Source organism: Meleagris gallopavo, chromosome 30, assembly GCF_905368555.1.
Source record: "Meleagris gallopavo chromosome 30, MGAL_WU_HG_1.1, whole genome shotgun sequence".
NCBI classification, from domain to species: Eukaryota; Metazoa; Chordata; class Aves; order Galliformes; family Phasianidae; genus Meleagris; species Meleagris gallopavo.
This window is the reverse complement of record NC_139433.1, coordinates 4,605,133-4,631,773: the sequence shown is the minus strand read 5'-3', so window position 1 is coordinate 4,631,773 and position 26,641 is coordinate 4,605,133. Positions and strand designations below refer to the sequence as shown.

Sequence of the window (26,641 nt, the reverse complement as noted above, 5' to 3'; positions counted from 1 at the left end):
GCTGGTCGTGGCATCACAAAGTCTCCTTAATAAGATTTGTATCTCTGACACATTCGTTTTCAACATTTGGATGTTGATGCATCCAAAATGGCAACGTTCTACATCCCATAATAGTTGCATTTTTGAAGAATTATATGGTGTTTTTTGTTGTTTTTAAATGACTTTTCAGGTTCAGGCAGAAGCAGATAACAGTATAGAGGGAATCAATAGCACGCAGAACTGATAGAAAATTACCCAGGCTTAATAAACTTCACGCATGGCTTCCTATTGCAGCTGTATATCAAAAAGAAAAACAAATAGAGATGCTGTTTCTGAGAGACAGTGAGGAGAAGTCAGTGCTGTTTGAAATAAGGTGGTTATTAAAAGGGTTACAGATGACACAGCTTTTATCTTTCCCGGGTGATTTTGTTTTCCTCACACGCTCTCATGACACTCCCAATGGTTGCATTTTGGATCTCCATCTCTTCTTTCCCCAGAAAGCCCCAAAAGGAGAGAGAACCGTGCCCACACGGCCGGGCTGCGGCCCTCAGCCCTTCCCCGGGGATCTGCGGAGGCATCAACGCAGCGCAGTAATTAACAACTAATAATCACAGACCACTGGCAAAGGCAGAGGCATAAAAAGTGGGACTAATTTTATGACAAGAAACGAGGCTGTAAAACAGGAGCAATTAGACCACAAAGGCAATTAGAGCGTTTTTGAAAGGCTCCGTGAAATTTATTTACTTCTTTTTTTTTTTTTTTTTCCGTGGGAGCTTTTGGGGAAAGGGGTTTTCCCTCGGGCAGACGTTGGTCGTTCTCTTCCTTGCAGGAATTGCAGCAGTGCTGTCACGGAGAAACGGGTCTGCGTGGGGGAAACCCCACGGCATCAGGTCATCACGTGGTCTGATTTTCGGGTGCTCCTGTGTGCAGTTGGACCCGATGATCCCAACTCGGGATGTTCTCTGATCCAAAAGCCCTTTGGTGCTGCCTGGGGAGCAGCCCGGCTGTGGCGCAGAGATGGCAACAAAAGGCTGAGCCCAATGCAGGAGCTGCAGTGCTGATGTGACAGCAGCCGAGGGCCGCAGGGCTCACGTGCAGCAGTGCTGAGCTGCACTCCTCTCCCACCACATACGAGTCTCTATATATCTCCATATTCGCTTAAAGGATGAAGTTGAAGCCAGCTGACGTGAATATTTATGGCTGACTACATGTGCTGTGTGCTCACAGAGCCCCGGGGTGCAGCACTGTGGTGTCACAGCCCTTTGGGGGCCACGAGCCCCTCACCTGGCCTTGGCTGACCGGGGAGGGTTCAGCCCTTTGGTTTGGCCCCGCTTTCCCTCTTCAGCTGCAGCCCAATGCTGTGCCTCATCCAGCAGCTGCCCGTCCTGCCCGCAGCATTCAGGATGGATGGACTCTGAGCTCCCTCCCAGCCCAACCCGCTCGTGTGAGGAGGGCTCTCCTATTCCGCATCCCTCGCTGGAAAATACCAAAAATACAGAAAAGAGCTGAGCAGCCCTTCTGGCAGCCATTGAGGAAACTGCTCCCCTCAGTGCCTGAAACAAATGGGTCTGAATCTGTCCTGATTTCCTGGTTCATAACCAGAAGGAGACGAGGTTCTGAAGAGCCCATAGCCGGGCATTTATCCTGTTCCCATTCCCTTTGAATTAGGAGCCATCAATACTCAGTGTGTCGCTGGGTATCGAAATTACAACGCGCCATTTCAGCTCCTAATTCGATGAATGAAGTGTAGAGAAAATGAATGAATGGTGAAGAGCTTTTTTTGTCCTTTTTTCCTTCCCGGAGGTGGGCACTGGGCAGCGGGTTCCCCCTCCCTGTTCCCAACTGAAGGCTCTGGGGTCCCACACTGGGCTCTGCTGCTCAGCTGCTCACTTTGGGCTTTTGCCGTGTGTAAGGGGATATACTGAGTGTAAACACTGTGTTATCACACAGATGAAGTGAGACACTGAGTACCTGAAGTGATACGTGGAAATATCTGCTACAACTTATGTATTTATATATGCTTATATTTGAGGTATCCAAGGTGATGTATGAAAATATATGTTATTACCTCTGTTTATATCTCTCTCTATGAAGTAATATACCAAGTCTGCAAAGTAAAATCACAGGACATAAATCCTGATCTGCTTATTTACAAAGAAGGAGCGGCAGTGGGGTCGGCTCCATGCTGAGGAGTTCCCTCCTGCTCTGGGCAGCACGCGAGGCTCAGCCCTGCGGCACAGCCCGGCTCCCTTTGGGCACCTCTTCCCCTCCGTCTGTTTTCCCCTCTCTCCCTTTCTCCAGAAGAAGGGAGAGATGGAAGGAGGGGTCGGGAGAGGGGAGCAGAGGGCTGTGGGTGGATGCGACCCATTCCTGTGCTCACCGAGGGTAAGGCAGCGCTGGGTGCCTGATTTCCTCCTGGATTTAAGGAGAGCTGAGCAGGACCCAGATAGCTGACCTGCTTTCCGGCCCCGCGCGGATCTTAACACGAAAAGAGGAGTCCCTCTGGATTTGTGAAACTTCGGCTGAAGTTTTGCCACTTGCAGCAAATGTGAGCCTCACCAGGTAGCTTCATTTGGTTCCCTTAATGAAGGCTGCGCAGCGGGGTTAATTCTGCTTTCTGTGTAAAAAGATTAAGTAGTAGTTGGGTAAAACACTTCATCACTGGAGTGATTTTCAGGATGTACTCACTCCGAAGGCACAGATGTAATACCTGCTTTTAAATTCAATTAGCTCTGACTCAGTTGTGTTGCCTGAATACATTACCACAGCTTGAGACAGTCGCTGTTATTCTTTAAAGCCAGGAAAAAAAAAAAAAAAGAAAAAAGAAAAAACCACAATTTGGAGGTTTCCCTCAATGTGCCTTCATGCCCTCAATGTGCCTTCATGCCCTCAATGTGCCTTCATGCCCTCAATGTGCCACGCGCCGAACGCAGCCGGGGTTTCCCTGCAGCCATCGGGAGCAGCGCCCACATTTTATCGCCCTTCTCCTCTTTTTGGTCCTCTCTTTCTTTGACACCTCAACTTTCCAGGGTTTCCCTCCACTTCATCCACCTCTTCATTGAATTTTTATACGACATCAGAGGGAAAGGCTATTTGAAAACTAAATTAATTAACACTTGTAAAACACTTGGAGATCCGACGATGAAAGGCACAATAGAAATGCAATTTATGTTGTAATTATCAAAACAGCCCTGCAAGACAACAAGGCTCCGTCCGGTGCAGGACAGTTTGTTTCAATTAAACCTGGGGGTATGGCTGCACATTTCCAGGCTGCTCCGTCGGGGACCTCCTGGAAGTGATACGATGGGGCTCCTCCCAGCGCCAGCACTGGGGCTTGGGCTGCTGGACTGGGAGAACTGGGCTACGGACACCCAGAGGTTTGCGCTGGAGGTTTCAGCCCCTTTTCTCCGCCAGACAAGGTGGGGACAGCACTGAACCCTCCTCCTCTTCTTGGCGTGGGAATGGGCAGAGCCATCACAACCTCCCACTTTGCAAGGAGTGGAGAAAGAGATCAATTCAGAGCAGCTTATGAACTGGGGAGGGAAAAAAAGAGCACATTTTGAGTCAGGATTTGTCAGGATTCCGACAATCCTGAATGCCTTTTGTCGGCTGCTTCTCGCTGCATCCATTCGCTGTTTGCCCGCTCCTCTCAGCTGCAGACATCTGCTCGAGTTTTGATGCCCCACGGAGTGATGCTGATGGAAGTGCTGTGGTTGCAGCAACGGCTCAGCCAGGGCAGAAGGGAAGAGAACAGAGATCATACTTGATTGCTGGAAATGTGGAGCACGGAGAAATGACGTGAGCAACCCAAGATCATAGAGAAAACCTTTAGCAGAGGCAGGAGCTGCCGTCAGATCTCCCCTCTTCATCTCACTCCCACAGGCTGGTTTGCTCCTCCTGGGCCCAAACCCCATGAAAAGCTCCGGGTTGGTCCCCGTGGAGCGGAGATGCTGCCACACTTTTTGAAATCAATTCCATCACCGCGCGATCCCCGCGCACTGCTTTCTGCCCAAGGCAGTGGGGTCTCTGTCTGTTGAGCCTTGGCTTGAGGAATTCTGATTAAAACTATTTTAATAGCGTGTTATTTTTGAAAGCTGTATGGGCTCTGCATGCTGCATAACAGATCAGAGCAGGGCAGGGCTCCCCACGGTGAGACAGGGGGCTGCGGGAGGTGAGTAAATCCAGCCAGAAGTGCTGCAGCTCCTAATGAGTCTCCCCGGGTTCTCTGGCTCTGAGAATCCTCCCGCACTAATGACAGAGCGAGAGGCCCTGGTTGCCTTGCTTATCTTAGCAGCAGGCACATTGGCTCATTGATTTAATGCAGCTTTGCTCCATAGACTCTTTATTTGTAGCCGGGAAGGGTCAACTGGGGCTGCAAAGCCGCCCCTGTGGGAGTGGGGCACAGCCACGTGCGGGGCTGCGGGGTGCGAGGGGCTGCAGGGAGCGGGAGGAGCGGTGGGGGGTCTGCTCACAACCCCCCATGTCCTTTCCTGGGGCACAGCTTTGGCTCAGGGTTTGATCCCCATCATCTCTGCTGTTCCATGCTCTCCTTTCCCCCCATCACTGCCCCCACCGTTGCGTTTCCCGGGGCTGAGTGCTCACAGATCACCTCCCCGGCGTAACCCCAACATGGATTTGGGGACGTGAGGCCAAACTCCTCCGCGGTCACCCAGGGACAGCCGCATCCCCTGTGTGGCTGGGGGGAGCGCGCGGGCTCGCCGCCTGCTGCTGGGGGCATGTGCTGGGAAGCAGCAGCTTTCTCCGCTGTGGAGAATCCAATTAAGCTCTTATTAAATTCATTTGTGTTTTTCTTCCTATCCCTAACGTGCTTTTAGAGCCTTAGGCTGAAATTTTCCTACAGGAGCCTCTAATGGGGTCACTTTGGACCTGGCAGGATGCCCCTTGAAGCAGTCTTTGGGACAGGAGATGTGTCCCTATGGGGATCTGTGTCCCTATGGGTGTCCACGTGTGAGTGCCAAAGCTGGGGGTCTGTGAGCCCCTCAACACACAGACCTCTCCATCCCCAACTCACCCCACTGGGGGCTGCACTGAGCCCCCCCCCGTCCTCCTGCAGCTTGGGGGGGTTTGGGTGCAGCCCAGCCCCAGGGACAGGGTGTCCAAAGCATCACTATGGCAGCGTTCGACGCATGGCTGGAGTTTTGTGGGGAGAAATGTTTGATTCATGGTAGGAATCAATTATGCATAAAAGGTCTGTGCTGGTGGGGCCAAGGTTGTTCCCATAATGGCTTTGTTGCCCGGGGGGCAGACAGGGATGGGTCTGTTGACCTGCACGGACTGTGTGGGGATGGTTCAGTGCTCATGGGAAGGTCTAGGAGAGAGATTCTGTTTACACGTATATATAGAATACATTTATATGTACAGATAAAATACATCGTTTGCAGTGACAGTGCAGAACCACAGCTCTGTGACAGCAGCACAAGCCTTGGATTTTCCCACTCATCCTCCACACGGACGTCCATGCCCCATCAGTGCCGACATGCAGTGTGGGAGCCCAGGCCATGTACCAGCGGGTGCCATTTAATCTCCATTTTAAAAATGTAATGATTTTGCATCAGTCTCGTGATTCCTGAGTCCTGCGTAATGATTTTTTTTTCTGCTGGGAATCGGCAGCGCCGCACCGGACCTGTCAGCTCTTCTGTTGTATAAAGATTTCTTCCTTAAATGACAGGGAACGCATTTCCCTCAATATTTATATTAATTCCATGCCACTATTTCTTTATTTCTGGGCTCCAGAAGCACGAAGATTTGTGTTTTGCAATCCATGCAGGAAGACTGAGTTGATATACTGGGTGCAAATGAAGAGAAGCACGTGTGGCTTTTCACTGGGAGGTTTAATTTTACCCATCTGGCCCCATCGTGGCAGCGGATTAAGAAAAAAATTTCAGTGGAGTTGCACTGACATAATTTGACTTTTTGTCCATTTCTTTATTTTTTTCCCATAATTATTGATATTCTCCCAGGTGTGGGGAGGCCTTTCATTCTGTATTTTTGTGCCTTTTCTATTTTCTGCAGGCCTGTGGGCCCAGCTGGGCACCGTTGGCAGCTGAACTCGATTTGCTTAAAACCAAACCCTGCACCAAAATCAAGCTTCGAACCCAAACCCTGAGATCTGCACACCTGGGATTCACTCCAGCACCGTCCCATGGGAGAAGCAGCTCCTGCACCCAGCACCAGGGCTCAGGCACAGCCCTGCACCAGTTTATTTCCTTGCTGGGGGTGGCGGGAGGTTTGTTTTTTTAATTCCACCTCCCTTTCCTCCCTCTTTTTTTTTTTCTTTTTTTCTTTTTTTCCTGAAAGCACAAAAGCTCACCATGATTTACCTCTGGTGCATCAGAGCAACGCCTGCAGGCAGCTGCACATCAGCAGTGGGATGAAGGACTGCCTGGAGTGGGGGCTGCAGTGGGGCTGCAGTGGGGCTGGGAGTGAGGAGATGGTGGGGTGATGGGATGGCAGGGCGGTGGGGTGACGGGGTGACAATGTGATGAGGTGGAGGGGCAGCGGGGGATGCAGCGATGGTACGATGGGCTGCTGGGGTTGGGGTCACTCAGCTCTGCGTTCCTCCCCAGCTCCAGCACCCAGCCAGCACACTTCTAACCAGGTGAAATCCTTCCCTTGGAGAAAGTGGGAGGCATTTCCACACGTCAGGAGCCCCAGGTGGGACCAGATCTGCAACTGCCAGCATCTAATTAACCTTATAATTAACCTTAGAGAGCAGCGATGGAGTTGTTAACGTCCATCCACCCCCTGGGAGGTGAATCAGAGCTGCAGAAGGGGCAGAGCTGGGCCTGCTGTTACCTCCTCAGCTCAGGCCGAGGCCCATGGCCTTCCTGCACTCATAGAATCGCGGCGTGGTTGGGTTGGATCATTTTGGGGTCGTTTTGGTGCTCAGGGCCACGTTTTGCTCCCCTCGCCCCGCTGTGTGATCAGCCCAGTGCTGGGAGCCTGCCTCCAGCCTGCCATTTAATGTGCATTACGAAATGTTTGTTATAATTAATTACGATAACTCTGAAAACTCTTCACATAAATAGACAGGCCCTTTTCTTCCTAATCTCATTCAATTTAGCTGTCGTTCCATAAATTTCACAGTCATTTTTGCAGAATGCTGCAGAGTTTCCAGTAGGCTTTTCATTTTTGTTATTTATTTATTAATCACAGAATTTTCGTTTTTTTCTCTTTAAAAGCGAAACAGTGAACTGAATGGATTCTCAGAACAAAAAGGAATCCTTCTGAGTGACGCTGTGGCACTTGGGGACGTGGTCAGGGTGCACGGCTGGGGATGGGCTGCTGCTTCGTGACTCTGCGATGACAAAACCCAGCTGAAGTCACACAGCCGACCCCAGGCACATCCCTGAGCTCTGCCCTCTCAACAGCACTGCTGCTCGGCGCTGAGTGCTGCCCTGCTTCCGAGCAGCCCGAGCCGGAACGGAGACATTTTTCCTCTTTAAGAACCAAGGCATAAAATAAATACAACCCACCGTCCTCTGCTTTTTCACCCATTAAGTGCTGCCCTCCTTCACAGGGCCGTATGAAGCAGCCCTGGGCCGGGTGGAGCGCTGATGCTCCTCATTCCTCGCCCCGCTGTCCTCGTGCCTCACTGCTCGCCATAAATCACCCGCAGCGCAGGAAAGTGGGGGTTAACAAGGCATGACTCTGCCCTCCATCTCCCTGTCCCAGGGCCCAGGAAGTGAGGGATGGCTGCGATTTGGCTGCAGAAGGAAGAAAAAGGGGGAAAAAAAGGGATGTGGGCAGCTGGGAGGTCGTGGGATCTCAAAGTGGGGCTGCTGCATCTCAGTGCAAGCAGCGGGAAGGGCTGAGGGATGTGGCCATGGATGGGTACCCGGGCAGGAGGCTGAGCCACGGCAGGGCAGTTATGGCAGGAAATGGGGCATGGTCTTCTTTTCAGTCACTTAGAAAAGCCCTCCTGGCCTGATACACAAATCTTGTTCTTCTTTTTCAAGCCGCCTATAGACACAGAGATCAGATATATGTTCCTACTGCTTTTATTATCAAACGAGCCAGAATTAGTTCAGATTTTACTTGGAATTCAAAGAAGAAAATGTTTCCTTCCCGACAATTTTATATATTTATCCCTTTGGCTAAAGCCTTTGATTCTGAAAAGTGCAATTAGCAGTGGCGGCTGTGCAGTTTGACTTCTAACCAGAGAAACTCCCCGTGCAAATGAAAAGCAGAGCTGCAATGAAACGCAACGTTTCCTTTTGCTGTCTGTAATTTATTCCGACCGGCCGACACCTGAGCCAGCATGCAGGCAACACGCTCAGGAGAATATCACAGTAATGGTGTCCTTGTCATCGCAGCCCTCCGAGCACCAACAGAAAGCAAGAGCAAGTAGTGCATAGTGGGGACTCCTGCAATTGCAGCCCTGTTTAAGGAGAGGCTTCTTGCACCCCAGAGCTGCGGGTGGGCAGGCTGCTACCTGCTCTGTGTTGCTCCATTTACCCGAGTCCCCATCCTGCCCGCTGCTGGAGTGAATGCATGGAGAGGGGAGCGTGCGTGCACTGGGGAAGCGATGGGAAAGGTCAGCCAGCATGATTGAACGCTCCCTCCTGGCCTTACCTCCAGGAATTTATTGAACAACTTCAGAGCCTGCAGCTGTGGTGGGATCTCCCTGCAGGCAGTGTCCTCAGGTTGTTCTCTGTCAGCGCTGTCAGCTTTATTTGCAATCTCTACAAATAGGCTGGGGCCGCATCGCAGCCCCTCGTGGCGCTCAGTGAGCGCCGACCCCTCACACCTGAGCTGGGGCAACGTGTGCAGCGCTCCTCCCACCGAGCTCCCCGTGCTGTCAGCAGCCCCCAGCAGCAGATGTGGGCGGTGACCCAGCACGGCTGGAGGGGGAAACGTGCACCAACCTGCCGTCGGCGCCCGCTGTGCCCGCAGCCCATCCTTGCCCACCTCCCCTCCGCCGCTAACCCAACTCCGACGTTCGCCAGGCGCTGCGCACCCATAGGCACGTACACATGTGCACGCGTGCTCTCACACATGCACACACTTGAGCACATGCACAGCTCCAGGTGCTGCTGCGTCCTACTGCTCCTCCAGCCCTGCAGCCTGCAGGCAAAGCTGTGCTCCCAGGGGCTGCCTGAGCACGGAACCCGGATCCTGCTGCATGAATGGAACAGCGTAACAGCAGCACGAGGAGGAGACAGAGATAAAAGGAAGGTGGCAAGGAAGGAAACCTGTTGTTCCTTAATTGCACAGGAGGAGGTGGGGGAAGGCAGCTGACACTGCCTGCAGTGCGGTGCACTGATGCTGGGACTGATCTCTGCCTCCCTCTGCTCCAGCAGTGTCTGGGAGCTGTGCCTGGTTGGCTTCCAGGCAGTGTCCTTTGGCAGGGGGAAGGAGCAGAAAAATCAAAATCAGAGCCCTGCATGCATGCGTGGTGCTCCCTTGTGCATGTTGGAGAAAAGGCCTGTAGGCAGAGAAGTCCCTTTAAAAGCTGTGTATCCCTTTAGGCTGATAAAAGAGCTAAGGTTGGGTCTGCTGCTTGGGCTGTCGCCAGGCTGAGAAACAGAAAACAGACAAACATTTTGGGTCGAGTTCACATCAACACCCATCCTCAGCCTTGTCATTCCTACTCAGTAAATACGCAGATCGACCCCCGTCAGTGTGCACTGGGAACCCCAGGTACTGTTGAACTATGGATATTTTGTGCTGCTTTGAAAAAAAAAAAGCACTCATAAAGTATAAACTAGCAGTGCTGGTGTTGCTTTGTATGATGCTGCTGTAGGTTAGGTGGGAATAAAGGAGCTGAATTGTTTGCCTTCAGGATGGGAGAGCAGAGCTTGCAGCAGCAGTGGCTCAGAAAAGGATTTAGGGGTCACGGGTGTATAACTCCCTCATCATGAGCTCCCAGCACAGAGCAATGGGGAAAAGAGAAGTTGATGTGATTCTTGATTGAGCTCAGAAAAAAAGGGAAAAAAGGAAAGAGAAGCTGAGAAGTGCTCTTGAGGCTGCACGGGGCACAGCAGTATAACATCACACCAACCCATACCCACTCCCATGGCAGCCTGAGGGACAGGAGTTGCTCTGATGGTGGGAGGGGAGCAGAGGGTGCAGGCTTGGAGAGCTCGAGGAGAGGATGGGGAGGTTGGTGTGGGGGAGCCCAGCTGGAAACAGAGCCTCTCCAGCCACCAGGCAGAGCACTGGGAAGATACTTGCTGGGAGCTGAAGGCAACCTTGGAGGAGGACGCGCTGCAGGGCAGCAGAGAATGAGAGACCAGGGATTTACTGGTGCTCAGAGTCTCCAAAATGAGATTTGGTATTGCTACAAACCCAGGGCTCTAATTCAGCTGCTGGAGGAGAAAAATAGCCTCAGAATGAGCATTTGGGAGGAGCAGGGAGAGAGCTGCAGCAGCCCTCGCTGACCTTAACCCATAAATCCCCGCTCCTGCCCACAGGGAGAGGGCTGTCCTGCTCTGCCCTCGAGATGCCCGTAGCCCTCGGAGCACTGCAGCAAGGCCATGGCTGTAACTTAGCCTCAGCCTCATCCCTTCATCCGCAGTCAAGGAGAAGTGTGTGCGCAGAGCACATCTGGCCAGCTGTGCTCAGGGGGCTGTGGGGCGGCGGTGGGGGCTGAGCCTCCTTCCCCAGCCCTGCTCACTGCCAACCCTCCCGCAAACACTTGATCTCATCAGCAGATTTGGGACCAGGAAGGAATTTTCCATATGTCAGTCTGGCAGGAACCACAGAGATTTTTGCTTTCCTCTGTATCATGGAGTGGAAAACATCTGGGCATATCAATTACCCATGACTGCATGAGGCGTGAGCACTGGGAGTGCCTCAGGCTGCCTGGGAGCTCATGGGGATGTGCAGCCCCACGTGGCTCAGGAGCTCTCACCTGATCCCAGACTGGGATGCATGAAGCACAACTTGGACAGGGCTGCAGGTGGCTCTCAAGGCCAGAAAGTGGGGAAATGAACCTGAGGACTGGTGGCATTAAGGCCACCTGGGGCTGCTGAGCTCTTCCTTAAAACTGTAGCTGACTTCATGTGTCCCACCTGCACTAACTACCTCTGAATACCCTCACCTTGGGCCACCACACAGCCAGCAGTGCTATTCAAAGCCCAGGATGGGCTGTGCTCCCCTCCAGCATTATTTCTTTTTTGTCTATAGCCCATCCAGAGCCCAGAGTTTCTTCTGGAGATGCTGTCACCATGCTCAGGTGAGCCAGGCTGAATCTTGTGTGCAAACAGGGATGTGTTTGAAAATCTCTGCCAGTCCCTGTTGCTATATCTGATGATAAGACATTTGCTGTTTCCCCAATTTGACTCTAAGCCAATGCTTCTGCTGAATTAGTCGTACTGATCGCCATCCCTCAGCCCGGGGGCCCTTCTCCTCCTGCTCAAACTGCTCTGCATTGGTCCCAGCGCCGCTCAGTGGGACCAACAAATACACAAAACAAGAAATGAACTAAAATTTCCAAGTCATCTCTCTGAATCAAATGCAACTGGTTGGAAAATATCAACATGGCTGTTTTGACAGACTGCTTTCTTCTAAGCAGAAGACTTGTCAAAACCAGCCAAATCCCTGCAAACACGTCTTGTTTTCCACTTTTCCAGCAGCTCCTCGTCCAGCTTTCTCACCATCCTGCCAAGGTCTTAATGCATCTGCTTGAGTGTCATGCTCAAACTTTTCTCCTTCCGTCATCCAAAACGATCCGAAACTTCAGCCTTACACTTGGACTCATTGGGAGGAACCTCAAAGGGGATCAAAGCCCAGCAGAGCCCCAGGGTCCCCAGCTGAGGATGGGGATCCCAGCTGCTCCTGGCCGTCGCCTTTCATCCTGTGGCTGTGCCCTCCCTTCTGCCTGCCCCTTCCATGCATCCTCCTGCTTTTAATTACGTTGTAGAGAAGTCTCACAACTCAGCGATTCAAGGTGGCATTTGAGAGAAATGATTCCCTTTAGCATAGCTGACAGCTAATTTGTGTAAAGTTTAATTACAGCTAGCATTAATTAACTGGCAGTGTGTTGCGATACTAAAGCACGACCATCTGTTCTTTAAAACGCCTCCCCCGAATTTCAGCCCTAATGGTTTCAGTGCCAGCCAGGTTGCTCCCTTGGACCCGGTGTGACCGCAGCCCTGGCAGGAGGGCTGGAAGAAGGGCTGCAAGCCGCTGTTTGCTGCAGCATGGTGTGGGCACACGCAGTGACGTTCTGTGCCAGCACAGCCAAAGATGCACCACTGTCCTCCCTTTTGTAAGAGCAAAGCTGGGGACTTTTCTACGAAGGTGTCAGCAAACAAGTGCCCACGGTTGTATCCCATCAGGTGGGTTTGCAGCTGCCCCTGGTTTCAGTCTGTTCCTCCCCTGTGCAGAGATGTGAATGCCAAAGGGGCAGCCTCAGCACGTAGCCAACAAAAGCCTCTCTGAGTGCACTCGGGGCAGTCCTGAGAGCTTGTTTTGGTGCACTCTGCCAGAGGCTGCTGTCTGGAGGCACATTTAGAGCCAAAGCTGAGGGTTGCAGAGCTCTGGGCATGCACAGGTTGCAGTGAGCTCCACTGGATGCTCCTGGCTCCAGCAGCGCAAAGCCCCTCGGTGAGGTGGGGATGGGGTAAAATGGTGCAGCCAAATGCCCCTGGGTAAATCCTGCGCAAGCCCTGTGCAGCTGCTTTGATCTCCTCATGTAAATCCAGATGAAAACAAATACAGACCCAGTGAGAGGCAAGCTCATCTTCCAGGCTTTCAGCCAAGCCTACGGCGTGAGGGCTTTGAACAGAGCTCGGCAGCTGCTGGTGGGAGGAATTCCTTCGGTCATGCTGCAGCTCCCAGCTTGCCTCAGCTGTTGGCTTCAGGGCTGGATGGAGCCTTCCCTGCCAGTGCCCCACAGTGGGAGGTAGCTCAGTCCTTGATCTCAGCACCATGGCTGGGGTCTGGCCTTCCTTGGACCCGCAGATCTGTGGGTGCCCCATCCCTGGAGACACTTTAACCATGGCTGGGGCCCTGGACAGCCTGAGTTAGTGGGGGCACACAGCCTGTGGCAGGGTTGGGGCTTGTGGGGCCTAGAGGTCCCTTATGACCCAACCATGCTGTGGTTCTGCTTTGATGCAGGCTCATGGAGCCTCTCTGTTGCCCCCCACAGCATGGCTCAGAGCTGAGGAGCTGCAGGAGGGAGGTGGGCTTGGGATTTGGGTGGTGGGCTCTCACCGTGTTCTGACGCACATTGCCTGTCTGAGCCTGCTTGAAAGGAACCCATCGGGATACTGAGGCCAAGGTTGTGCTGCCAACCTCAGTGCAATCCTGGTTTCTTTTCTTCTGCTGCTCCTACCCGGTTCCTTGCACAGTTTGCTGTCGATGACAGCAGCCATGCGGCACGCTGCACTGACAGACGTGGCCAGACGCAGCTGCCACCCACGTCACAGGCAGACATGAGGAGGGATGAGCCAACCCTGGTACTGTGCAAAGCCCTGATTGCTACAGGTGGGAATCCTCTACAGGCTCCCAAGCGGGAGTGGGAGTGAGATCCCAGCTCCCAGGAGCTGCCTGCAGCTTCCAATGCTCCACAGCACCTTCCTGCACCAGGAGCCCAAATCTCAGTCACCAGGGTTGCCTGCATGCTTCCTGCCCACTGGGGGAGCAGAGTGACATATTGCCTTCACCTCCCACAGCAGTCACTGCACTCGTCCATCTCACTGTGCGATAGCACTGTTGACTCCTGCAGCTGGTGAGAGGCAGCTCAGAGTTCTGCTTTCCCCAAAACATCCCTTTCCCAGTTCTACAGCCAAGGCCCAGACCTCGCTTTGCATTTCACATTGGTGCTGGTCGCAGGTGTCCCCTTGGGTGCTTCTCACTTGCAGGGCAGTTGCACCAGCTTATGCTACTGGGGCTCAGCAGGCACCAGAGGCATCTCCCGGGGGCTGCCCTGCTTGGATCGAGGCGCTGGGTTGAAGTGGGGAATGTCTTCCTCCTCTTCCTGCAAAGCGATGAAGGTTGTGGGCAGACCTCTGGCAAACAAGGGTGTTAATTAAACAAATGTTTGCTAGTGCATAAGGTGTCTTTATGCAAAACAGCCTGGCAGAAGGTTCGAACATGGAGTGCAGCTCGTTATTGCTGTAATGTGTTGCAGGTGGGCAGGCAGCGGCTGGCAGGGCCAGGCCAGGGCCTTGGCAGCTATGGGTTCTGCACCACAGTGAGGGGCAGCTGGGAGCACCCAGAGCTCGAGCACGTCGGGTTTGTGGTCCTGAGTGTGCCGCCATCTCCAGTGAGGCCTTGAGCTGCTGTGTGTCCTGGTGAAGCATGGAGGCGATGCACCCGGCCGGGTGGGCAGCAGTCCTCACCTTGGCCTCTCACAATTAGTTTAATGAAGCAATTTGTGTGATATTGTTGCCCTCTATTGGACCCAGCCTGAACGTCTCAGTGGGTGCTACTAGGCCCAGGATGCAAGGGGAAGGGCTGGAGGTTTCCCTGGGTAATCACACCAGGGCTGCTTGGGGACGGAGCTCCTGCTCAGAGCTAACGTGAGCAAAGAGCCAGAGCTAATGCCAGACAGAGGTAATGAGCCTCACCATGGGCTTCAGTGGAATTTGGATCAGACCATTTGCGTTCTCTGGGGATAAGTCAGCTCTGAGCCGTCGCGGCAGTGGGCTGGAAATACACCTGGGTTATTTGCAGAGAGGTTTTGCAGTGCAGGGAGCTTTGTCTTAACCCCCTGCTGCTACTGCTGCCCTCCCCAGAACAGGATGGTGCTGGGAACCAAGGGCTGTGGTGGAAGGGGCTGGGCACAGCAGCTGCTGGGTGCTGGGGGGTCCCTGGGCTGGTCAAGGTTCGGATGCAGGGATTTTCTGAAGCCTGAAGCAGCCTATTGCAGCGAGGTGCCGGGGGTTGGCCCTGTGGGAATGCCAGCCCAATAGAGGTAAAAGCCCTTTTAGCAGATTGATTTGATATTGTTTTTGAACTCTTTCCCAGTGCGGGGAAGCGATGGCTCACCGCTCGATGACAGAGCACAGCAGGGACAGGCGAGAGGAGGCAGAGCTGGGGCCCAGAGCAGCCCCTCGTCCCCATCTCTCCCTTCTCTGTCTGCACTGTGCTGCGGGGACACGGCGCTGCCAGGGGACACCGAGGGCTGCAGCACAGCCAAAGGAAAACCCTGCAGAGCTGCGAGAGCTGTGCGCGCCCGAGAGCAAAGGCACCAAAATAAACAGCATCTCCTCGAACACTAAAGATACAGAGCTAGAAATGGCTTGCTTTTCTTTCTTTCTTTTAACTGAGAACAAGCAGGGAGAGCTGGAATAGCTGGGAGTGTTATAAATGATGACACGCCTTTGAACTAGCAGCTGGGTGAATGTCTCATCCCACGCTATGTTCATGCTCCCCTGTCATCTGCTTGCGAGGGCTAATAGAGATAAAACAATCCGAGGATGGATTTCCAGGCGGAACAGTTCTGCCAGGTGGCTCCTGGAGCTGCAGCAGGGACTTAGAGAAGGAAAAGAGAGCAGCCTTCGTGCCAAAAGCTGCCTGGTGAAGTCAAGGGAGCGAACTGAGGCCTTGGGAAGGAGGAAATGGTTGGCTCGAGCTTGTGGCTGCAAAGCCGTGGGATCCCATCCCAGGGAGGCATGGAAAACCCAAACAAGGACTCGGACAGATTGCTCTGTGGGGCTGTGGTCTGCCAGGGCTGGGCCATGGCTGCTGAGATGCCGTTTGCTTTGTCTGTCACAAAGGGCTTTTTAAAGCCTTGAATAAATGTTTGCACAGTGATGTTCCTTGGGCACCATGCACCTGCTCTAATTAGACATAATTTATTTTGTGGAGCTCTTATTCCTGCAGTGGAAATCCCAACTACGGTGTGAACTTCGGACCCCTCCCAGGGAGTCTGGGCTTGGAGAAAATTATGGAAATGGAGTCCCAGGTGCCCTACATCACCCTTTGGGCCGTGCAAGGAAGGCCTTGGGGGGCTCGGCGAGAAGCTTTGGCTGTAAACCTCTGACCTGCAGAGTCAGGGCTGAATGAAGAGCTTGCTCCTGTTATCTCCCCAGCTGAAGAATTACCAGGACAGTGGGGCGGTGGGTCTGGGGCCACATCCTGGCATCCTGCTCACCAGAGCTGAGGTTTTACCACGTGTTTAAGCTGCTGCTCACCCAAGCTTTGCTGCAGTGACAGTTACAGCAGCTCTGTGCTGCTCAGGGTGGTCTGGATTGATGCACCGCTCCCCTGCTTATCTTGGTAAATGCTGTGCTGATGAATGAGGCCAAAGCTACTTATCAAAATCAATCAGGACTCTGGTTAATTAGGGCAGTCAGGGCCAGGTCAGTGTTCTCCCTCTTTCCTCCAGCCTTGTGGCAGAGGGGCACGAGGGTCAGGAGAAAAAAATCTTGGCTGAGATCCCAATCCTTAGACTGCTACAGTGGTTTACACTTAGTCAATAAGCAGGAGTAATAAGGAGATGCTTTGTGGAATGGGTAAACAGGAGTTCTGGATGTGCCAAGCACTTCATTTCCCTGCCTAGAAAATGAGGGTTTCTTACACATCCTGTCCACTTTGCACTTTTTCTCTCAGATTTCTGAGTTCAATTCACACACAACTAGGCTGTACCACCCACACTTTTCCAAGTCCCTGCTCCTTTCCTTCTGCTGGGTGTGCTCAGTACGACAGCAGGACAGCCTCTCCTGTGGATGGGGCGTGGGGAGCAGATATGCAGAAGGGCCTTCCAGGAGCTGTTGCTGCTGCTTCTCCTCTGTGGAGCTGCTTCAAGGTCTTCAGCCTCTCTGGCAGTTTCTCAGTTCCTCCCTTCAGACTCTCAGCCTTCTCTACAGAGCCATTCCCACCCCCTGATTTCTGGGAGACAAAAAGGCATTTGCCTGAGTCAGCGCAGGCAACTTTTTTCTTCCCTTTAGGATCACTGTAACATTCTGCTTTTGGCACTTCCGTGGGAGATGTCTCTGTGGAGGATGCTTTCCAGCACCTCAGTGCCGGGCCCACGTGCCCTGTCCTTCCCAGCACTGCTGTGCCTGCTGGGCTCTGGCACTGTGGGGTCTTCTTACCCCATTGATCTATCATTGCTCAAATTTCTGGAGTAGTGTCCCTGCTGATTTACAGCGAGGGAAGAGATTTGTGGAGAAATAATGTTTTTTGGGTCAGGGAAGGAGCCTTGTGCGAGATCACGCCTCATCTCTTTACGGGAGGTGTGGAATCAATCTTTGTGATTAAGCAGGAGCACAGGTAGCTTGAAGCCTCGGAGACTTTACAGTCTGCTCAGGTCTTGGTGCAGATGCAATGGGAAGTGCTGGATCTCTATTTTCCAAGTATGTTTGAAAGCGAAAAAGTACCAAAAAAGCAGAATTGTTCTACTGCAAAATCAGACATGGACTAAAGGTATGATCCCTGCCAGGAACAAGAAAGGAATGGAAGCAACGCAGCAGAGCTGCATCTTCTCCTTGTTTGTGCAGCTCGGGGCTGGCACGTGTTTCCCTCGGGATAAGGAGTGCTCCCTGCATGGGTTTGACCTCTGCCCATCCAGGCCCAGCAATGTCAGCTGTGAGCATCCATGCTGCAGCATTGCTGTGTGCAAACAGTGATGCGTGAGCTCAGAGCTGCTATAGCAGAAGCGGATTTAGTGAGTCAAGCTACTTTTTTCCCCAAGTGCTGATCCCATTTCCTTGTATTCTTAAGTAGCTTCAATCCATCTTACTGCATCACAGAAACTGTGTTGATTGTTCTACTGTAGTGACTAATAACCAGCCGTACTCTGCAGATTACTCCCAAGAGCTGGATTCCTGGCTTAGCTGTACCAGGCTGCTGTGTGCAAAGGCACCTCGGGGTAACCTCATTTGGTACGGCACGTATGAAACCTTCTGCTAGCAGGAGAGGGGAACACCATGGGGTGTGAGAGAGGGAGAAGGGGATATGATAAGCACAAGAGGAAAGCAGTGGGGTTGGTGAAAGGGAGAAGTGGGCTTTAGAACCTGGGGGTGGGAAAACTTCACTTGGAAAAGCAAGAGGAGGAGAACTGGAGATTGGAGAGAAAAGGAAGAACTGAGAGTGTCATAGCTCTTAGGTTCTAAGAGCTACAAAGAGCCAGCAGCACATCCCTGTATGCTCAGGATATTTGGGGAAGGGCAACAGAGGAACCTTGTGGGCCTTTAGAGCAGGATGGAGCACGGCTGCAGGATGCTGGTGTGCTGGTGGGGCTGTGAGATAGCCCTGTGGTGAAAATGTGGTACATGAACATTGTGCTGACATCACAGGAAATGGGTTCTGCAATGCCATGGTGTGGGAAGTACGGCCCTAGGAGGGAAGGAGGGCTTCATGCTGCAGCCTTTGGGTAGCAGAGGCTCCTGGCCCATAGGCAAACACGTTCTGTCCTTCATGTCCTCCTCAGCTGGATTATGGAGATCAAAGGTAAGGCTCTCTGATGCTGCAACACTATCGATGTCAACTGGGTTGTGCTGTGGGGAAGTTGGTGCTCTCTTTTTAATTACAGTAGGTATTAAACTTGAGTGCTCAAGGTTGAAATTCCTACCTTTGGCCTGCACAGGAGCTACGGATCACTCAAATCTCACTTAAACCCTCAAAGTAGTTCTTTAAATGCTATCAAGGCTTAGTGCTGGCTCTCAGCATGAGGAAAATGTCTGCACTGGATGGCTGCACATGGGGGAGTCAGCCCCCCTAATTGCTCCTGGTAATCTATAGCATCGACGTTCTGGTGGTTAAGTCAATAGTTCCCAGCGCCGGGTCGTCAGCTGCTTCCCTCTGGGTCACAGTCTGGTGACTCTCCCAGCAATATACTGAACCATGTTTGTGCACGAAAAAGGCCGGCAATAAAACGTGAGAGAAACTGCAAAGACCCCCCTGATAAATGAGATCAGTAAGTCATTCTTTGCGGCCGTGCCGGAACCTGGTTATTGCTTAATAGAGTCTGTGCAGCGGAGCTCGGTTTATGGGGCCAGGAGCTCGCTGAGAGTAGGAGGGCTCCTGGCAGCTGCTTTAAGCACGGTGTTTGGGTGCTCTCACATGGGTCTCCCATAGGTGCTTTTGCAGAGCAGATATCAGCTCCTCTCCTCCTAGGGCTCCCTGAGGGTCCATCATGTCTTTGGCTGCTGCCAAGCTGCTCCTACCTGGTCCAGGAGGCTGCATTCCTCTTCCCCCTCAGTCCTCCTCTTTCTGGACTAGATTTGTCGAAACTCCACGAGAATCCTCCTGTAGGCCTGCCTCCCAGCATGGCCATCTTCAGAGCTCATCCCCCCACGTTTCCCCTCTCCTAACTCACAGCCTACGGGGATGCACAGCCCCATCCACATCCGCACGGCCAACTGCTCAGCCCCAGCAGGACCCAGAGCCCTCCTTCTCCTTTTCCCTCTGGTGCTCTCTGTTCTACTTTATTTTAAACACAGGGATAGTGCTACCCCTGGAGAAGTTAATAATCCTCATTGAGGCTCCAAGGTCTGCGTGTCCCACCCCGGCAATGAGCTAACCTCGCTGTGTTAGCAGTGCCATTAATGCTGATGGAGGGCACTGGATCTGACAGCTGTAGGGCTGGAGGTCACGTTTACTATGGCACATACTTCAGATTTTCAGTGTGATAGGCTTTGATAACATTAAATGGAGTGAACCACTGCTCTCTTACCCAGATCCTGTTCCTTTTTTTCTCTCCTTTTTAAATGAAGGCAGTGCAGCATTGCATTGTGAGAAGGATCTATTTTTCTACTGACCCATTTCAGTAAAATTCAACCCATCTAGAGCATGTGCCACTTTGAAGATGGAAAAAAATTCATAGATATTAAGGGCACTACAATCATCTCATCTCTGCTCATGAATAATCCATCCCAGAGAATTCCCCCTCGAGATTCTCTGCAGCCCAGCACACTGCAGCTGGATGGCACCGTGGCTTTGTGAGATCATCCAGAACCACCTGGCTCAGGGCTGTCATTCTACCTCTCCTCCCTCAACCCTGGGATGGGTGCTGAGGGACACAGCAGCCTGGTTCGGCTCTTTTGTGGCCCCAGACAGCTGCAATAGAGGCTCTTCAGCCTGCTCCCTGCCTTTTGTAGCATCCGTGCTTCTTCAGACTCAGCTGAGGGAGAACGAGGGCAGTGAGCGTGCTGAGATGGGAGCGCTGCTGACATCTTCGCTTTTACTCCTTCCCTTTGTGGACATGGGGTCACTGATCTCAGCAGGGTCTATAGGCCCAGGAGAGCATTTGGGTCAGCTTCAGGTGCTCAGCAGTGGATGAAGGCATTTGTGCAGACCAGCAAAGTCATTTCCATCTCTTTAAGAGCTGCTGACAGGAGAGTTACTTCCAGAAGGCAACTCATAGCACTTAAATGAACTTCCTGTGCTAATCACCCTCTGAAGGAGCATCTCCTTCCTGGATGGACACAGCTGCCTTTGCTTTCCCAGGCACCTCTGGGGCCTCGTTCAGCACTGGCAGTGATGTGGGGCTCCCAGGCAGCTGCACACTTTGCACCAGAGGGGACTTTTCTTATGAACTGACTTAAAAATCATTTTTCCCCATTTGTTCCACAAATGAAATGAAGCAGCTCAGTTGGAAGACTTGTTTCCATCGAGTCCTTGGAGAGGCTGTCAAGTTTCATTCCAGGAGAAATTGATTTGAAACTTCTCCATTGCGAAAGGAATTCTGAAAGTGTGGTTTCCTCTCCGCTCCCACCTGAAGCTGTCCTGGTTTCCCCAGGCAGGAGCGGCAGATCCAGCTCCAGCTTATCTGTGGAAGTCACCTTTATTCATGGATTTTCCCCAGCCCATACACTGTGTGTATAACTTAAAGGAACTCAAGTAATCCAGGGGCTGTTATTTTCCAAAATCACCATGATTTCCATGCAGACATTGTGCTGCTCGGTTCCACAGCATGATTCTTTCCCAACGGTCTTTTAAAAATCTTTTGAGTCTCACTGTGGCCACTGAAAAGGAAAATACTTCAAGGCTGCGGTGTTATTTGCTGGCCACAGTGGTCGTCTTGGTCATGGTCCTAATAGAGTGATCTGATAACAGACCGCTTCCTGGGCACTGCCATGGCTGTTTTATAGCTGGAGGAGAGGCTTTGATTTGGGTGTTTGGTATTTACACAGCTGTGAAGGTTTGATGCCTCGGTCACAGTATCTTAGAGCTGTTCACTTCCTTAATTTTAGGCATTTCTTTGAGAGGTTTATTGCTTTCTCTTACATGAGATTAAATGCTAGCAGTGGTTGTGTGAGCGTTCCCAGCTCTGCACCCCCCGTGCAGTCTGTGCCTGTCTGTGTGCCCACCTGCAGTGGGTCTCAGAGCCACCCAGTGTCCCAGGAGCGACACGGAAAGCGGAGCTGGAAACTCAGAGCCCATCCAAAAAGTACTGCTGTGCCTGGTGTATCTCCAGAGGAAATGATCTCTTTGCATCATGTTCCTACTTAAATCCAGCAGCCCTTAAGACACCGGGGAACATTTGGATGATGTCTTGGAACAACCTGGGTAGGTTACCTGTACTGCCACGTCAGCCTCTGTGCCAGCAGGCGCAAGCGGCCAATTGCACTCAGAAGCATTGCACCCTCTTCCCACCTGCTGTTTACAGCTCATCCTGCCATAAACACCTCAGCCTCCCATTGCCATCAACCCCTGTCTGAGGAGATGGTGCTCCAGGTGCCCTCAGTATTTCCCGTGTGGTTTCTCTGCTGTTGCAGCTCAAGGCTGTGCTACCCTTTGCAGGGCTGTGCTGAGCCACCCAGAGTGTGGGGACAGCGTGTGTGTGTGCTGGGTGATGGGAGGTGCTGGGCTTTGTGTGTGCTGGGTGATGGGTGCTGGGCTTTGTGTGTGCTGGGTGATGGGTGCTGGGCTTTGTGTGTGCTGGGTGATGGATGCTGGGCTTTGTGTGTGCTGGGTGATGGGAGGTGCTGGGCTTTGTGTGTGCTGGGTGATGGGTGCTGGGCTTTGTGTGTGCTGGGTGATGGGTGCTGGGCTTTGTGTGTGCTGGGTGATGGGTGCTGGGCTTTGTGTGTGCTGGGTGATGGGAGGTGCTGGGCTTTGTGTGTGCTGGGTGATGGGTGCTGGGTTTTGTGTGTGGTGGGTGATGGGAGGTGCTGGGCTTTGTGTGTGCTGGGTGATGGGTGCTGGGCTTTGGGAGGGGAAGTTGCTTCATCTTTATATTTTAGCATGCCGCATTATTATTTCCTCTCTGTACTGTGGTTTGTCAGGCTGGGAAATGGTTCCTGCTGGCTGCAAAACACAAGGGACAGATCTCACCCAGGGTGTTTGGGCAGCACTCGGGGATTCGGTGTGTGGTTGTGTATCCATGCACAGATATTTTGGGAAGGAATTGAGGAAATTTCCTAGAAGATGTTAACAAGCCCCCATACCAAAGGTACTTAAATCCCAGCTTCTTTACTGTTGCCCTGGCTTAAGGAGGTTCTGATATTTCCAGCTGTGAATTCATACCTTTTTTGTTGTGGGGACCAGAGGAGGGGAATCAAAACTGCAGTGTTAATTGCTTCCCAATAGAAGCCTGGAGCAAGAGCTTAGGGAAAGCACAGGAAAAGCTTTGCTTGGTTTAATGATAACTTATCCCACTCACAGCTCAGGTGGTGATGTCATACAGGGAATCAAAACCTTCTCATTCCATTTATGCTTTCATTATCTCCCTCCTCTTCTACACACTCATCTTCATAATAATCTCTGAATGTGTCATCATCATGACCCTGCTCCTCCTCAATCTCCTCTTCAGCCCCATCCTCACTCCTCTGCCGCAGCAGGTCTGCTTGCCTGCAGAGGTTCACCTGCTGCTTGCAGAAGGGACAGGTCTTCTTCCTGCTCTGGGTGTCAAACCAGGTGTCAATGCAGAGGTGGTGGTAGGTGTGGGAACAGGGCAGGATCTTCAGGAGATCCCCTTCCTTGTACTCAGACATGCAGATCACGCAGATCTCATATTTGTCACCCTGCCTGTATGTGTAGAGCTTGATCTTGTGAGCATTCCTCCACCAATTTATGCCAACCATAGCTGAGATCATGGCAATAATGATGTAGAGCATGTCTCTAAACTTCGACAAGATGCGAGCGCTCTGCAGCATTTTCTCACCGCTTTGGTGCAGACATAGATTGTATTTGGGCGGTATAAGTCTGACGTACACCGCTTTCTCACATTGCAAAGTCTTTTGCAAGTGAAGGGAGACAGATTCTCCAGTGAAGAGTGATGGTATTTCAATCTGCTGCTGGATTTCTTTGTCATCGGACATCATGGATATCAGCTCCTCTGAATCCATGTTGTACACCACTGCAGCCTGGTACCCGGCCTGCTGGGCACGAAGGACCTTCTCAGCATAAGGGCAATCACACCCCTGGATGAGCACAATGTATTTCTCAGAGACCTTCCTTGGTGCTGGGGGATTCAGCTTCGTATGGCAGGCGTTGGGTGGTACTGCCCTTACCAAATGTCCCACCAGCCCTTCTGCTGGCAGCTGCGGCCCAAAGCACGCGGGCAGGGCTTTATACACAACGCATTCGGAGCTGTCGTTGTAAGCCACGAGCCCAAAGGCTTCTGCAATGGCAACCTCGTAGATGAAGGTGGCAGCCACAAGGCAAAGAAGCTGGAGATGAAGACTCATGCTGAATGTAGCCGAGTAGCTCTGAAAGCAGATTTCCAGGCTGGTACCAAAGAAGGAATGTAAGGGACAGTCACAGAGGAATTATCCCACTGGGTGTTACCACTGTGCCATGACTCAGAGCCACAGTAGGATGGAGATCAGTTTCTGCCCTGGAGGCTTCTGTTGGTTTTCCTTAGGTTTGGAGGTTCCCAGGACACAACTTGCCCCTGTTCTGTTGTCTGCAGCTGCTAAGCAACACCCTTCCATCATCCCTGCAGGTCTGTGACATCACCTGGTGGCTGTTTGCTATGGCAGGGTCACGTAACGTTCCTGTCACCCCCCTGAAACCAATGTTCCCCTTCTTTTTTTGGTCTTCTTCAATCACGTGGCTCCTTCATCTCCCTCTGGGTACTGATATGGTGCTGGTTTCTCTTTTTGTTGACGAATGGGACTTCCCAGCAGCAACGTGCCCACTGCAGACAGAAAGGAGTGCTTCGTGCTGGTGGCCAAAGCAGTTCTTGGGAAACCCATCAGACAGGGAAGTGAGCTGTTAGGCTTGGCCCCATCAGCGCCTGCAGTGCACATGGCAGCCCAGATTGGTCTGGGCTGGAATGAAATGGATGGAGCTCCTAGCCATAAACACATTTAAAATTCTGGTTATGGTGAAAAAGCAGAAAAAGGAATGGAAAGCATGAGGAACGAGTGTTGTTCCTCCTGCAAAGCTCTCATCTTTCAGGCAATTCCCAGCTCAAACAGCGACTGCACAGTACCCAGAGGAGCACCAGGCAATAGCTCTCCTGGTTGTCGAAGAAAACTAGGTCTGAATATGCAGTGAACCCAGGTCAGTTCTGAATCACAAGTCCCTAAAAACCTCTACCTTTTAACAAACAACCCTTTTTGTTTAACGATCCACTTGGGAGTAGCCCTGTGGTTCCCGGTGCAGTTGTGTTGGACCTGTAGTTAAAAAATCACTCCAGTACCAGGCAACTGATTTGTTACTTGCCCCCTTGGGCTCTGCTTGAGACAGATTTCACTGGGAAAAGAGCTACAGAAAATGTCAGCAGACAGTGTGTGTGTGTGCCAGAGACTCCCAGCAGCTGTGATTTTAAATCGATTTTATTTTCCCCTCATCCAAAGAGTTTTACATTCACAGGAAGACATTTTGTTGCATTTAAAAACAAAGGTTTGGGGAGGAGGGTGAAGCCAAGTGCTTCCCAGCACAGTGAGATGAAGAAGAAAATGGAGGTACACTAGGAAATCTTTTGAGGGTCCATTTTTGGCTTTGTCTTTTGCTGGGGCCGGAAAAGGAGGCATGTGCTGGTGCTCGTGCTCTGACACATGTGGGACCAGGGAAGGACCCCCTTTGCATTCTGTGCAGACGATACACTGTACTTTCTCCAGCTCTGGCTGTGTGCTGTGATCTTCTGGAGGCTCCACCACCATCTCTAGATGCTGCATCTCCTGCAGCCGGCAAGGCGTGAGCTGTGTCCGTCAGCAGACCCCTGAAAAACAAGTGTTGGTTTGTCAGTAGTTCAAAGCAGCACCCCAAAGGGACGTGTGGGTAAAAGGACGGATCCTCCTGCAGAGGCTTGAGAGTGAGGAAAAGGAGAATGAGCAATGAAAGGAAACAAGAATGGCTGGGGAGCAGGATGCCCGTATTCCTCCCACAGAATAAGATAAGAAACAACATCCCAAAGTGCTTTTGCAGAAGGAAGGAGAGGAGGGCCATAGAAGAGCTGCTGTCAAGGTGGCCTTCAGTTAAGGGGCTGAGGTGGTGGATGCCTTGTCCTCCCTGGCTCCCTCCGTGCTGCTCATTCACACTGATGCTGCCTGCCTCCATTATCAGGGCCCTGAAGGCTTTGGCTTTTGCTGGCTGAGCTGCGCTTCCCACCCCTGCGTGGGGCTGTGCCAGGCTGTCCTGAAGGCCTCTCCAATCGCATTTGTTACAGCCAGCACTGAACTCTCCATATCCTGCGCTACCCCTATTATATTCATCGGTTAAATACATTGCAGATGCTCCTGGACATATTCTTGACCCATTTTCTCTGGAGTTCCAGCAATCTACTTTGTCGGAATAATTGCAATTTATTTAAATGTCAACAAGCCACACATGGGAGACAGCAGTTGTGTGCAAGAGCAGAGCAATTACAGGGAACAGGGTCCCATTTTACCAATTGAACAAAGATCCAAGCTAGAAGAAAGGAAAAGCTCATTTACCTCTATTAACTCATCGTTCACCCCACCACTCCCAGAGTCCCTTTAGATTCCTTCTTTGGGGCTTTCACTTTGTGCGGGGACAGAGATAATAAACCCAGCTCCTTCCACAGAAAAAAAAGCCTTCTGACTGCAGAGGACTTTGGTGTTGATTTAGACCCCACATAACTGCTGGCAGGATCTACTTCTGTTCCTGCCCAAATATTTTGTACTGAGCAGAGATGCCAAAGAGGACGACTGATGTGGATGGACATAATTACAACTCCTAACAAAACATGTAGAACAGGCACCTGGACTGGCACTGGTTTAACTTGGGGAATAAGTCTAAATGATTTTTATCCTCTGAGGTTTTTGCAGCATGAAAAGAGCAGCCTGGCAGTGTTATGATGTGAATTTGTACATAATCAGACTTCTTGTCCTTTTTCTGTATTAGGTTGGCGTCTGAGGTCCACAGGCAGTGGCATTATACCAACAAACAGCAGCAGGCTCCCTGCCCTGACCAGCCAAAGGCCAGGAGCAGAAAAAGCTGTGGTGGGCTTTAAAGCTTTGCTCAAGATATCTTGGCAAGTATCTCTGGTTCTAGCTCAGTGCCCTTCTTATCAGGGCATGCTGCTTTTTTGGGGTCACGCTAAAGGATTAGAGAGGACCAGGCTCCCGAAGTAAAATACCAGTGATTTGCTGTGAAGGAAGATCTGGGGCCATCTAGTGACCTTCCAGTGAAAACCTTTGTGCTACCAGTGCTCCCAGTTGTTCCTGTCAGAAGGAAATGTGGGACACGCTGCCTCCCTCCTGCTGACTGAGCAAGTCCCCAGCTCTGCAGTGAGCTGGCTGGAAGGCAGACCTGCGTCTCGCTGCAAAGGATTTTTTTTCTTTTGCTAGGAGCTGATTTAGAAACTGGTGCATGTAACCACCTCCTT

At 51.9% G+C, this 26,641-nt stretch overlaps 1 protein-coding gene across 1 annotated transcript; it reads right to left on the bottom strand.

The window, feature by feature from the left end:
• Positions 1-22,532: 22,532 nt before the first annotated feature.
• LOC100540970 (E3 ubiquitin-protein ligase RNF13-like) lies at positions 22,533-23,531 on the bottom strand. Its single transcript, XM_003213329.4, has one exon. It carries the CDS (start codon positions 23,529-23,531, stop codon positions 22,533-22,535), a length of 999 nt encoding a protein of 332 aa, XP_003213377.2.
• Between the last annotated feature and the right edge of the window lie 3,110 nt (positions 23,532-26,641).

Coding starts and splice junctions, on each gene's coding strand:
- LOC100540970 (XM_003213329.4), bottom strand. CDS start 23,531: ATGAGTCTTCATCTCCAGCTTCTTTGCCTTGTGGCTGCCACCTTCATC.